General features: G+C 42.4%; 1 protein-coding gene across 1 annotated transcript; it reads left to right on the plus strand.

Moving 5' to 3' along the window:
• Positions 1-1472: 1472 nt before the first annotated feature.
• LOC104545991 (serine/threonine-protein kinase MRCK beta-like) lies at positions 1473-13624 on the plus strand (the record flags this gene model as incomplete). Its single annotated transcript, XM_010191266.1, has 9 exons — positions 1473-1562; positions 2016-2090; positions 2469-2574; positions 4912-5048; positions 5622-5761; positions 7347-7428; positions 10343-10559; positions 10932-10994; positions 13028-13624. Coding segments are annotated over 9 exons (1507 nt in total), but the record flags the coding sequence as incomplete, so codon positions are not given.
• Between the last annotated feature and the right edge of the window lie 591 nt (positions 13625-14215).

Genomic DNA, 14215 nt, shown 5'->3' on the forward strand with positions numbered 1-14215 from the left:
TATATTTATATATTTATTTATTTATGTATATATATGGAAGTGCAGGTGGCATTTTCTGATGAATTACATTAAAATCGCTGGTACTGTACTGGACTTAACGACTTCCAATGACAACTTGTTTTCACGTGTACTTACAAAGCTCGCCCGTGTCATCTGCTGTGGGTTGGTTTAGTTTGAGTCAATACCATGTGGCCGTATCAAACACTGTGTGTAGCCAGCCTGCTAATATTCCATCTGAAGTTTTCCTGTGGGTGATAAGTGATCGTTTTTATCCCTCATATCCCTTACAACAAAGGATTCTGTTTCTTCTTCGTCTACATCTTCTCTGCTAGCCTTTTGGGAAGAAGTAAGTTTTTGCCAGTAGTTTTGTCTCCTTATTTTGTTGTGACCTGTCATAGTAAAAATGGCCTTCTAAAACTAGATGTCTGCTTCCTTAACTTCTCCATAACTTGATCCACTCAATAGAGGTAGTTTAGTTTTCTTTTAAAACCTCTTTACAGGCTTGCTATTGTATTTTGACTATATGACTAAAGCTGAATCACGCTTAGCGTTTTGAAATAGTTCATACTACATCATGGTGTGATTTGATCTTCAGTGGCCCGGCCTTACCGATCAATTCATACCAAAAATAAATAACAAACTGTTTAGTGAGCTAACTGAACTCGAGCCATCTCCGTGTCTAAACTGGCTGGGAAGTGAGTGATTCATTGCTCGTTGCCTTTGGTGTTAGTGACATCATTTATGTGAAGTCTGAGCTGATGTTCATCAATCACGATTTTCATGATGTCCTCGGAGCGCAGTAATGCCCTGTCCCAACTCACACCCAGCTCCTTTCTGTAGTTGTGGGCTTGTAGCATACTTCTCCCTTGTGCTGCCAATTAGTAGCTGCTAACATCACTGTGAAACGAGTAGAAGGCTTGTGATGGATGCTAGTCTTACATTTTAGTGACATAGAAAACAGTGTGATTAAGTGGGTGTGATTATTTTAATAGCAGAGGCGTTAATAAAATCGCCAACCGCTTTGAAACAGTTTTTTAATTTTTAAGAGATCGTGTAGTGCTACTTGAGGAGTTTTCCTCGTAGTGGAAGTGCTGGCTGCTGTGTGCTAGAAAAAGCTGGTTTATGGATGGTTGCCAGGCTCCGCAGACACCATTCCCTACCTGCACGCAGGAGATTAGACACAGCCACGCTGGGAAAAAGCAGCCGTGTACAGCATTTGTGCTGCCTGCTACGAGGTTTTGCATCCCCGTACTTCCAGCTTTACAGCTTTTCCATCGGGCAGCAGGGTTTGTTCGGAGGGGCAATGTGGGAAGGTGTTAGCTGTACGTGTGTACATCTAGAAATCAGCGTCGTTTCTCATTTTAACTGTGAGTTGTTGGCTGTAACCGCCTTGAAACGCCGTTTTGTTGCGCTGATAACGTTTCATCAGATCAGTGGTACCTAACTGGACCTATTTACTGCCTCTGTTGCAGACCAGCTCCATCAGCGAACAGGACACGCAGGGTCCCAAGTCAGAAGTCTCGCCCTCTACTTCAGTGGTAACTGCAGAGCAACAGCAAGAAGTAAGGGAGCTGTTATTGTACTCCAAAGAGTGACTCGTTAGACAGTCTCTGTCTTGGTCATGATCAACACACATGGCAGTATTCGTTCTGAAGAAGCAGGATTGAATGTTGCTTATTTGCAACGCGTGTTCACTGCGCCTGCTTTGAGGACAGTTGCAAATGAAGCCTTGCTGCTGCCTCTCCCTGTGTGGATGTTCCTCATTCTCTCCACGTTTTCTGTATCGCTGCTTGTTCGTTAGTGTGCAGGCTTTCCTGTGAGCGCTTTCAAACACGGTCTCTTTTCTATTCAATCAGATGTTTGCGACAATTAAATTTTCGGTAATTTAAAATTAAATAAATAAATAAATAAATGAAAAGAGTAAAAAATCAGAAAATCAATAAGCTTTGCCAGCCCGATTTTAAAACAAATTCTTGAAGCCTCGTTTTGCTCAATGACAGTTTCTTGTGATTCAGGAACCAATTCGGCTTCAGAGGATGCCTGCTGCTCCCTCCCCCACCATTCAATCCATTTCTCTAGCTGTACCAAAGGTAGGGGGACTGTGCTAACCTTATTCTACAGAAAAAAGAAAAAATACCGTTTATAAATTAGCCCTTCGTGTTTGTTGTTGTTGTTGTTGTTGCTGTGTGTGGGTTTGTCAGGTGTTTTTTGTTCGTTAGGTCTGCGTTGTTAATCAGATGTTTCCAGAATGCCTATTGAGGAGTGTTGATTTATCAGAAGGGATGGCAGGGATAATTTTTGGCTGTAGGTTTGGGTTTGAGTGGACACAAGCTGCACTTACTTAAAAGCAGCCCGGGTTTTACGATGCACACACTGATGTACTGGAGGGTGGTGAGGGGAGATGCCGGCATTATGTGAGTCCAAGTGAAAAGTTGCATTTATTTCTCTTTCCCGAATGTATCTTGCAGCCCAGAGCTCACCAGCTCAATATCAAGTCATTCACAAGCCCTACCCAGTGCAGTCACTGCACCTCTCTCATGGTGGGATTGGTTCGACAAGGGTATGCCTGTGACGGTGAGTCGGTTCTGCTTCCCAGAGTTCCAGCAAGACCCTAAAAAACCATCCCAAAACCCTCATGTAGTTCAAAGCAACCAATTTTTGGGGAGGGAGTGGAAGAGAGGGGGACCACCACTGAATGTTTCTTTGCTTTCTTTTGCATGTTCATACTTCCAAAGTAAAAACTTTAATATAAGCCCTCACGGTTCCCTGTCACACTACTAATTAATTCTACTTTTATAGTGTGGACTGGGCATGGGGGAAAGTGTTTTCTGTTTGTGTAATGCAGATAAAAAGACTGAGAATGCTCTGCTAACGTGAATCTCTCTATTTTGTGCTGTCCTGATCATAAACCCTCTGTGTTGTGCAGAGCATTTGCTGGGGTATTTTCGGCCTGCAGCCTGCTGTGCTGCCCATTGGTTCTGTTTAAATTGCTTTCTCTGATTTGAGTTCTGTGGTTGAGTATGGGGAGGGATTTTTCATTGAAAATGCTTCTCTCTCTCTTGGTCAGACACACGAAGCCAGTGAGTAGTCCACAAATCTGCTCAAGACAGTGCAGTGTCAATAACTTTATTGTATTTCTGTGCCCAGCTTAGCTCTTGCTGTGGCACCCACTCCACTGACACCTTCATCTTCATCATCCAGTTTGCCATAACGACTGAAAAAACCTGAATCACACTGACATAAGCATAGAGATAACTCCAGCAGAACACAACTTTGCCATGCTCCACTCCCAGTCTCTTGCTTTTCCCAATTCCTCCTCTTTTTTAATGCTGGAGGCTATGGTGAAATACAGCTGCTCCTGCAGAAACCTGTGGAGCTGGCTCTATCCTGTGGATTTTCCCTGTTCCCTCACTGGTGTGCCTTGATATGCACAGTCCCAAATAATCTGTAATTATAAATCTCTGTGGAAAGATCTGGCCCATAAGCTGTGGGTCAGGTGCCTCAATATAAGGTGTTAATTTATTCCACAGTTCTTGTTTTCTCATGTAAAGTGGCGTATACTCTGAGATTTTTGTGTAGTGAGGTGCTCTGTAGGCAAGAGACCTCTGGCCCTTGGTGGTGCAGCACAAAGTGATGCAAGTGGTAAGAAAGGATGCAATAGTTAGTATAGATATTTGCTCCTTATTTGAACTCCAAGATGTAGATAGATGGATGGATGGATGGATAGATGGATGGATGGATGGATGGATAGATGAATAGATGGATGGATGGATAGGTAGATGGATGGATGGATGAATAGGTGGATAGGTGGATGGGTAAATAGATGGATAGGTGGATGGATAGATAGATGGATGGATAGATGGATAGATGGATGGATGAATAGGTGGATAGGTAGATGGGTGAATAGATGGATAGGTGGATGGATAAATAGATGGATAGATGGATAGATGGATGGATGAATAGGTGGATAGGTAGATGGGTGAATAGATGGATAGGTGGATGGATAAATAGATGGATAGATGGATAGATGGATGGATGGATGGATAGATGGATAGATGGATGGATGGATGGATAGATGGATAGAAGGATGGATAGATGGATGGATGGATGAATAGATGGATAGATGGATGGATGGATAGATGGATGGATGGATAGATGGATGGATGGATAGATGGATGGATAGATGGATAGATGGATAGATGGATGGATGGATAGATGGATGGATGGATAGATGGATGGATGGATGAGTAGATGGATAGGTGGATGGATGGATAGATGGATGGATGGATAGATAGATAGGTAGATAGATAGATAGATAATCTGCCCCTTTCACCACACAGCATTGCAGTCCTTGTCCCCTGGTTTCTGTTTACTGTGTTTTCAAGTCTATTGCCTGTGGTTAATAGTTTAACCCATTCTATTTTTGGTCAGTTTAGTTTTACTTTCTTTGCAGTACTCTTGCATACTTGCACAAAATTAAACACCTTCTCTATTTATCTCGTCTCCTATTGCTGCCCCATCATTTCTATTCCTCCTTTAAGAAAGCTTTTTCTCTTCAATGCCTGGGTTATTTGATGATTAACACCAGCGAGGCTGCCCAGCTCCTTTTCCTTCTGGAAAACGCTTTCATAAGTTGCCTTGAAATGTGGACTCAGTTCCTGCCCTTTGTGGAAATAAAAGAAAAAATTAAAAAAAGAATAAAGAAAAAAAAGATAAAATGAAAGCACTTTGGAGCATCTCACACAATATCTGGGTGTGTTCACTCCTTGAGCATCGTGGCTGTTGCAATATTTGATGGGCAGTGTCAGGGTGATGAATTACCTTGCCCAGCGTAAGGGCAGAGCGCGGGAATCTCCTGTTCCGGCTGCCTCGTACTCGCATTTCACTGTGCATTTTCTCTTTTGTACTCAGTGTGTTCATTTGCATGCCATGTTTCCTGCAAGGATAGCGCACCCCAGGTCTGCCCCATACCCCCTGAGCAAGCCAAAAGGCCTCTCGGAGTAGATGTGCAAAGAGGAATAGGCACCGCCTATAAAGGTTACGTCAAGGTAATGGTGTTTTCTTCTTGGGCAATTGGAGAATATTAAACCTCACTTATATCTATGCAGCGTGGAACCTCTTAGTATGTTAAAACAGATCTCCTAAATTGGCCTTAAGGCTTTTTGTGCCGTCTGTGTAACTTCTTGAAGCTCCGTTGCTTTAGATGTTGGAGAAAAGGTTGGGTTTGCTACGAGAGTTAAAGGTCCGTAGCTCAGTAGCTTCAGTGCTCATAAGCAGCACGAAGTGGGGAAGAAGCATGGTGTAAGGAAGAACTTCTGTCATTCTTGATGTAAGCATAATATAAAAGGTAAACCGTGCTACCATTTTGGCATTTGTGGAACATACAAGCCCCGCTGTCCTCATACTACCTAATGCATTTATTAAACTGTAGCAGGGAATGGGTGAACTTAAGGGAGGTAAAAATGATTGCTTGATTACTTGACATTTTTCACTCCATTCTGAAGGGCAAGTAGAACGTGTTCTAAGTCCGTTGAGCTACGTGTAAGCCTTTCTAAATGTCCTGCTTTCTGTGTCTGCTGCATGTGCTCACATTTAATAAGCAATCAGTTATTTCTCCGCAGGTCCCAAAGCCCACCGGAGTTAAGAAAGGGTGGCAGAGGGCTTACGCAGTTGTCTGCGACTGTAAACTCTTCCTGTACGATGTGCCTGAAGGAAAATCCACCCAGCCAGGAGTTGTTGCAAGTCAAGTCTTGGATCTCAGGTTTGTATTACTATGACAGAGTAGAAATGCTTTGTATTTTCTCTAGCAGGAATATTTGTAGTACGCAAGAGAGCAGTGTGTGAACGCACTGAAGACCTGTGTGGTCTCAAATACAGGCTGCAGTGAAGTTTAGGCCGAGTTGGCTCAACAAGAAGTCACTGAAGTGATTTTATAGTCATTTATACTGCAATCACTGATGTTTCCAGTATTAGCATGCTTCCTCCTAGAATTCTCAGAATCACAGAGGCACTGAGGTTGGAAGAGACCTCTAAGATCAAGCCCAGCGTCAACCCAACCCCACCATGGCCACTAAACCATGTCCTGAAATTCCCATGTGCATACGTGGAAAGCAGATAAAATTTGGTAGATTGGATTTTCTCCTGCGCCCTCACCTCAGCACTGAGTCCCAGATCATCCCATAGCCAGTCATTTTGGGAACATCATTAAAAAATTAAATAGTCTCCATAAAGCAGCAACCAATTTGCAGTGTGAGTGCCTCCTGCCTTCTCACAGGAGTCGTTTTTTCATAGTGAGCCTTTTGAACCACTCAACACCATCTACAAAAGATCTGAGACTTTCACTGATCAGAGGAACCAAGAAGGTTTTTATTTCAATTTATGGAAATATCAAGAAAGTCTAATACCTCCTAATGTTCCAGCACCTTTGATCTCTGTTGAGTATCAAGTTTGCGTTCACAAGTGCCTTCATTTGTAGTATTTTTCCAGACAGCAGTGCTGTGGGCTCGCACCAGTACCGCTGGTTTTCTCCCACATTTATTCTCTGAGAACCACCAGTGTCAGCAGAAACAGCAGCAGCAAAACCATCAAAATACTGCAAATAAAAGCATTCACATCAGTGCAATGCTTGGTGCCCCTGCTGTCCTGTGCTTTATTGGCTTATTGTAGCTTATTTAGTCCATCTTCTGAGGACTCTTAGATATTTAATAGGCATTAACCACCATTTCTCTGAATTTTATGGGCAAGTTCCAGGCATTAGTGTCATCTTTACACTAAAATTGGCCATTACGCTGATCAGCTTGGTCACATTTAGTTTCAAAACGCCTGTGGACGCAGGCCCGCTGGGGAGGAGCGCTCTGAAGCGCAGAAGTTGTCTGTTGATTTTACTGGAATAGAGAATAAAATCAGGCTGGTTTGCAAACCCCAATTTGAGTCCCACAAACTACAGTGACGTTGCCAAGAGCTTTTTAATGTCCTTTTTCTTTTTTCCCAAAGGCCCCTCTCTTGCTGCACGTCGAGGTGTGAATTACTCGTTTCTAATGTGTCTGCAGGGCTGGAAGAGCAATATTCTTGCTGCTGATTGTAAACTAGATGTGGTTGGCAACCCAAAACTCCCCAAAACCGCCCCGTGTAACTTCAGGTGGACTCGGTTACACCTTCCAAATGCTGTAGAAACTTAAAGCTTGGGTCAAAGTTTTTTGGGTCGAGGATGCTTAGAGCATAGCCCAGCAGTGGTGACCTCTGTGCGGTGTTAGGAGACGGCAGCCAATTAAAACGGTTGTGGTCTTGATTAGATTTTGCTGGGTAGTATCAATGTGTGTTAATCCTCCTGCTCTCTTTCTTGCTAGAGATGAAGATTTTTGCGTCAGCTCTGTCCTGGCGTCGGACGTGATCCACGCGACTCGCAAAGACATCCCGTGTATATTCAGGGTATGGCTGCCAATTTGCTCCTGAAGAGAATACGAGTTAAAAACCAGCGTGCTGTTTTCATTTGCCTTTCTGATATTTTCTTGGCTATAATTCGGTTGCTTTAGTTTAGTTTTGGCTCCTCTTCCATTTCTCTTACCGCAACCTGGTTTTCCTGTGGAAAGCTCCAGCTTTAGGAACTGACACTGTCACAAATGAGGCTGAAGCTGCCTTGTGCTGATTGTAGTTTGCTTTTTATTGCCTTGTATCAAAAAGGACATTAGAAATTTCAATTTCCTTAAATTCATAGTTCAGTAGAAAAGATTTAAATAAGAGAAAATAATTACCTTCGTTACAACCTCATCTTGGATGGATGTTCTCTCTGAATGCTGCATGACTTAGTCTTTAACAACAGGAACTCCTTTCCTGGGTTTTCTATTTAACCTGAAGTTTTAAAACGCAGAGTTAACACATGTTAACAGCCAGTGTCGGTCATCCCTTGCCTTTTAATGCAGAACCTCTCCTGTTTTCAGCATCTCTGACCTTCGGACACTTGGGATCGACTCAGTGGCCAGGAAGGCAAAGAGCTGACGGTCCTGCCCTGTCCCAGTCTTTGGGCTTTGGGGCTTTTGTTTAAAAATATTTTGGCTGCTTGAATGCTGCTGTGCTTTTGCTTTTCTGCAGAACCACTTCCTGCAGTGGATTTTCATCCTTCTGCCACTTCTACCTTCATTTTCATTTGTTTCTAAATGTTTTGGGGTTTTTTTTAGTCCCCATCTGCCTGCTCTCTTAAATTAGCAAATGTGGAACAATGTGGGGAAGGACTTGTGAGGAGAGAAAATGAGCTGTGATATCCATGGTTTGATCATATTATCCCCTATGAAAGAGAGCTGATGTGAGGTGAATCGATTTGGATACCCTGTGGACAGGGACCAGAGGAGGTGCTGCCAAAAGCCACTTCTTCTCTCATGTTTATGGAAACCAGTGATACCTGATGCAAGAGAGTCACTTTTCTCAGTTTCATTTAATTCTAGATAGGCGTCTTGCCACGTAGAGTGGCTTCTACACAGCTTAAAACTCTTATATCATCATAAAGATGTGGTCCTTTCGTAGGTATTATTTCTCATTGCATGTGATGCTCTTGGTGGTCGTTTCTTTTGGATCTTCCACCAACAGAAAGCAACAGCAGAATGATACGACAAGATAGAATAAAATAAGATAAAGGAAAATAAAGGAAAATAAAATAGAAAATAAAATGTATATGATATATGATATATGATATATGATATATATGATATGATATGATATGATATGATATGATATGATATGATATGATATGATATGATATGAGATGAGATGAGATGAGATGATATGATATGATATGATATGATATGATATGATATGATATTCCCACCTCTACCCCCCATGAGATGAAGAAGCAGCAGAACATGTCTCAATCTCCAGCTCCTCTCTTGGTCACCCATTTTTAAAGCTGGATGTTAGGCCATCCTGGCATCCAGACACTGCAGTCTAAGTGCTGCCATCAATACATTTTTAATGGTATTGAGAGTGTCTGTAGTGGGGTCCTTCCACAGCCTGGCAGTTCGAGTTAAGAAGCCTTGAGTTTCCTAGCAAACACTGGGTTTTTTTAGTGCTGAATTGTTCTGGGTGTATGACAACCAACTTACTGCATTTGACTGCGTGTAAGATGCCACCTTCAAACGACTGAGGAGTAATACACAGTGATGCTTCAGAGAGAAAACCATAGCTGAATCTGGCTTTGTTTTCAGAGTTAGAAATACTATGCATTGTGCCTCCATCCATCTTTCAAATATTAACATTGATGTTTAGTTACGGTTTGGTGTAGAGTAATTGCAAACCGGTCGGTCCTTTACTGCTACTGTACATCTTACTTCTGGAGTTCAGTCTTTGGCAGCCTGTTGTCCCAAATTTACTTTCAGTTGGGATTTTTGTGTATGGATTTTTTAACTTTAAGATGAATATTCCTGCTTAATTCACTCTTTCAGGAAGTGTGTGTTGTGAAGCCACATCATCCATCTTTGTGGTGATTTTTTACACAGGCTGAAGCCTATATTATATATAAGCCTGTATGTATATGTACATATATATAAAAGCCATTCCTTATTTTGTGTAGGAATGATTACAGCCTTCAGTTTTGCACTTTTGCACCTTTTCCTGCTTTTTTCTGTTTAACTGCTGTTATTCTCAAGCCTGTGTGAGGGCTGACACTGGCCAATGGACTGAAAGCACCGTTCCCACGATCTCACAGTTCCCACAATCTCTTCATATGGGACACAAAACTAATATTAAGAATTATTAGTGCATGCTTCGGCCAACAGGAAGTTCCTGGATTGCTTTTTCACTCAGAGCACATTCTCCTTGGAGATGTATAAGATTATTTCCCTAAAAATTAAGTGAAGCTGTTGTGACTTTCTTGTCACGGGGGAAGTGGGAGGTCGCAGTCCTTTGGTGTCAGAAGAGGGTTTTCCTCCAGAGCTTCCAATGCAGATCTGATGTGCTCTTCCCCGGGACAAATATGTTGAAAATCAAGTAGTAAAATCAAAACCTAGAGCTGATCATAGCAATGCCCTTGGATTTAAATGTGTCCGAGTTGGAAAGCATGGGTGTTGTTTTCCATAAGTTATTAAAAAATGGTGTGGGGAGGCATTGGGACAAATCATTGCGTGCTATGGAAAATCCAGTGTGGAGCAGGAAGCCTTTTGCTGCCATATGTTGTTTAATTAATCATATATTGGTCATTTAATTATCAATTATTTATTGATTTATTTAATTGCATAATGATAATTTGAGTATTTAAAAAAATAAAGTGTATTTTACGTTCAGGCTTCTGTGAAGGATATAATATTGCCACAGAGGTCTTTTATTACCCTTACTAATTGCATTTTCTCTTTAAAAGGTGACGGCCTCTCTCCTGGGTTTGCCTTCCAAGTCCTGTTCCCTGCTGATCCTGACGGAAAACGAGAACGAGAAGAGGAAGTGGGTCGGCATCCTGGAAGGGCTGCAGTCCATCCTGCACAAGAACAGGCTGAAGAACCAGGTGGTGCACATCCCGCAGGAAGCCTACGACAGCACGCTGCCCCTCATCAAGGCCAGCTTAGCCGCTGCCATCGTAGGTGTGTTGATCTGAGTGCTGTCAGTGTGTGAGAGCTTTTGGATGGGCCTCTGTCCTGAGAGCACGGGCACCTCGAGCTGAATTCCTCGGCTGCATTCCTTCATAGGAATCCAATAATGCTAATCTTGCACTGATAAATCACATTTCTTCATCCACTTGGAGTAAATGATACTGTTTGGTTGTTTAACTGGTTGTCTTAGCAATACAATAGAACAATAATATTCTGTTAAATAATATAGCAACTTAAGCAAAATCGATTGCCGTTGAAAATCTGTCCAGAATTTTTTCCAGCCATTCAAAGCAAACAATCTTCTTTAAAGGTAAGATGAAATATAGCTGAATTAATTGCCTTTTGTTTTCCTTCCTGCTTTAGATCGAGATAGAATAGCAATTGGTTCAGAAGAAGGACTGTACGTGATAGAGGTGACACGTGACGGTGAGTTAGGCCGGAATGTGTGCAGTAATTACACACGGAATAACGAGCTCCAGCACTTCCAGTGGTATAACGTGGGTTACACAACAGCCCTTCACCTATAGCAAGTAGTAAACACTTACAGGCCTGCTCCTTTGCCAGCTGCTTCCAAAATGAGAGAGTCTTATTTTGAACAAACAAATGAACCACAAAAATGAAATAGTACTGTTTGACTTAAACTGAGTTCATAGAAGTTAAGCGATGTATTGCTAAGAAGCAATGCAGATTTGAAATACAATAAATTAATGTATTGCTAAGAAGCAATGCAGGTTTGAAATACAATAAAGTAATATATCTCTAAGAAGCAATGCAGATTGAAAATACAGTAACCTGCAACTATTTATCCTCTTCCAAGTTACCACAGGAAATATGAGTTCTTTCTTTCTGACTTCAAAAGTGCCAAACGTATCTCATGAAATCCAGGCTTCTTTATAAATCCAAATGTAGACAACACTCTAAATCCGTGCTTTGTTGTGGGGTAAGAGCTCACAGCCTTCCCTATCAGATTGGATGTTTCCAGCAAATCACCTGGTGTTTCTTGATCTGTGTTTATCACCTCTGAGCTTCTGTGCTTCTGACATCTTTATCTACCTGGGAGCTGAGGATGTTGAGGTCAATAATGCAGATTTGTAGAATTAAAAGGTGCCCGAGTCCCTTTTCCTACTTTGGAAAAGTTACCTGAAATATCCTTCATTGACTGTATGTACTCATTGTCATTCAAATTTTAAAAACAAATTAAAATATTTGTTTAAATTTAGACTCTGTGGGAGAATTTTAATGAGCTTTTCCAAAGTGGTGTAGTTTGTGGCTATTTGAAATTCGGATGGCAGGCATGCTGAATCTTGAATTTCAATGTAAACTGAAGCAGTGGATGCAGGGTTTTAAAGACTCATCTGACTTTCAAAGTCAAAGGACGTTGGGGATGTGGGTTTAGGGCAAAAAACAAAATGTTGGTGCTTCCTCTTGCTTAGAAAAAGCCGTTGCCCAATTCCAGGAGGAACTGCTTTACACGTGGAGACAGCAGATGTTTGAAATGCCTTTGAGCAGTAACAAAAGCCATTCCTTGGAGTGAGCCTCCAGTGGTCACCGTTCTGCAAGTACTCAGACATAAACATAGCGTAGATGCAAGTCATGCCAGAGATTCCAGTGCAGCTTCTTGCATCGAAGCAAATTAGACACTTCATTCAAAAGGTCACTTCATAAAGGAACAATTATCTGCATCGCCGTGCCGTACGTGAATGTGAACAGGAATTATTAACTTGGGCTTTAAGTTAGAAGAGATTTTGCAGGAGTTACCTATGGCCGTTTCCTGTGTGTTAATAGCATTTATATAAATTGTAATCTCTTCTTCCTAAAGGGAGATTGCAGAGAGGTGGGTGCTGGGCTCTTCTCCCAGGTGATGAGGGATAGAACAAGGGGAAACGGCACCAAGCTGTGCCAAGGGAGGTTCAGGTTAGAGATAAGGAGGAAGTTCTGATGACCTAATTAGTCATTACTGTGAGAAGGCTTTTCCTGGTGCCTGTCCTAAACTTCTCATCCCACAGCTCAAGCCCATTCCTATTTACCCTGGCCCCAGCAGTTTTTGCCTTTCCCTGTAGGTGTTTAACACTGATTATTGGCTGAGACGTTTGCCTTTTGTATCCTCAATTATCAGCATTAAATGCTTTGTATTTCTTCCCTTTGTGTTCTGCTAATTCTGTTTTTCTCTGTAAAAGTGTTGTTATTTTTCCTAAAGTTTCAGAAGATCCACAGTCTCGCAGTGTGTAGATAGCACAGACACCAGTGTATCAGTTTTTCCTCCCATTTATTCAGTGCTAAGCAGCCCTTCCCTGCAAAGCGTTGCCAAAGCGTGACTTTCCATCCATAAAGAGTTACAGGAATGCTTTGTTTGGTTGTTTCTTCTGAAAATTAACAACAAAAAGTGATTTTTCTTACCTGGTGTGTGTCTGTATTTAGATTTTTTGGTCCCATTTAACTTATTCTCCTTTCCTTTGCAGTGATAGTCCGAGCTGCTGACTGCAAGAAGGTGTACCAGATAGAGCTGGCTCCCAAGGAGAAGATCATCATCCTGGTCTGCGGCCGAAACCACCACGTCCACCTGTACCCCTGGGCCTCCCTGGACGGCTCGGAGGGCAACTTTGACATGAAGCTGGCGGAGACCAAGGGCTGCCAACTGATCACCACGGGGGCGCTGAGGAAGAGCTCCTCCACTTGTCTGTTTGTGGCTGTCAAACGCCAGGTTTTCTGCTACGAAATCCACAGAACTAAACCTTTCCACAAAAAATTCAGTGAAATCCAGGCTCCGGGAACTGTGCAGTGGATGGCAGTGTTCAAGGACAAGCTCTGTGTTGGCTACCTGTCTGGGTTCTCTCTGCTGCCCATCCAGGGAGATGGACAGTCTATAAACCTGGTAAATCCCAATGACCCCTCGCTTATCTTCCTCTCCCAGCAGTCTTTTGATGCCCTTTGTGCTGTGGAGCTCAGTAATGAGGAATTCCTGCTTTGCTTCAGCCATATGGGAGTTTACGTCGATTCGCAAGGTCGAAGGTCTCGCATGCAGGAACTAATGTGGCCTGCAACTCCTGTTGCCTGTAGTATGTATATGTTTTTCTGTTGCCATATCCCTGTTGCTGCTTTATTTGTCTGAAAATAACCAGCATTGTATTCTATACCGCTTGGGTTTGTCTTCGATAGCTGTGAGTTAACAGGATGCGTAGTTCTTCCCGAGGGGCGTTTTGGACGTGGACATCTCCTGGATGCTGCAAGAGAAGAAGCTCTGTCTGGTGACAGGACACAGAGGAACGAGTAATGGAGTGGGAAATAATTATTTATGGAGTGGTCCTGCACTGAATTGGGTATTTTTGCTGCCCTAGGGAGCACACAGGTCTGGTCTGTAGGGTGTCTGCTGTGTCCCACACTTAAAGGGCAGTAGAAAGCTGAAGATGAAATGTAACTGCAACTCCAAGGGTTCATAGAGATAACAAAATAAGAGGTAAAAAACATCGCTCTTGGCAGAACTGGGCGCAGTTTTTCCCCTATTGGTTTTACTTTACTTCCAAAAATCATATAGGCACATTGGAGGGTCATTTTTCATCCAGTTTGCTCATTCTGGGCACGTTGGTTTCTCAGCTGGTTGGGATGGATGCACATGTGGAGCATTTTTCAGTTTTTTATATATATATATA

Source organism: Mesitornis unicolor, unplaced genomic scaffold, assembly GCF_000695765.1.
Source record: "Mesitornis unicolor isolate BGI_N332 unplaced genomic scaffold, ASM69576v1 scaffold5949, whole genome shotgun sequence".
Taxonomy (NCBI): domain Eukaryota; kingdom Metazoa; phylum Chordata; class Aves; order Mesitornithiformes; family Mesitornithidae; genus Mesitornis; species Mesitornis unicolor.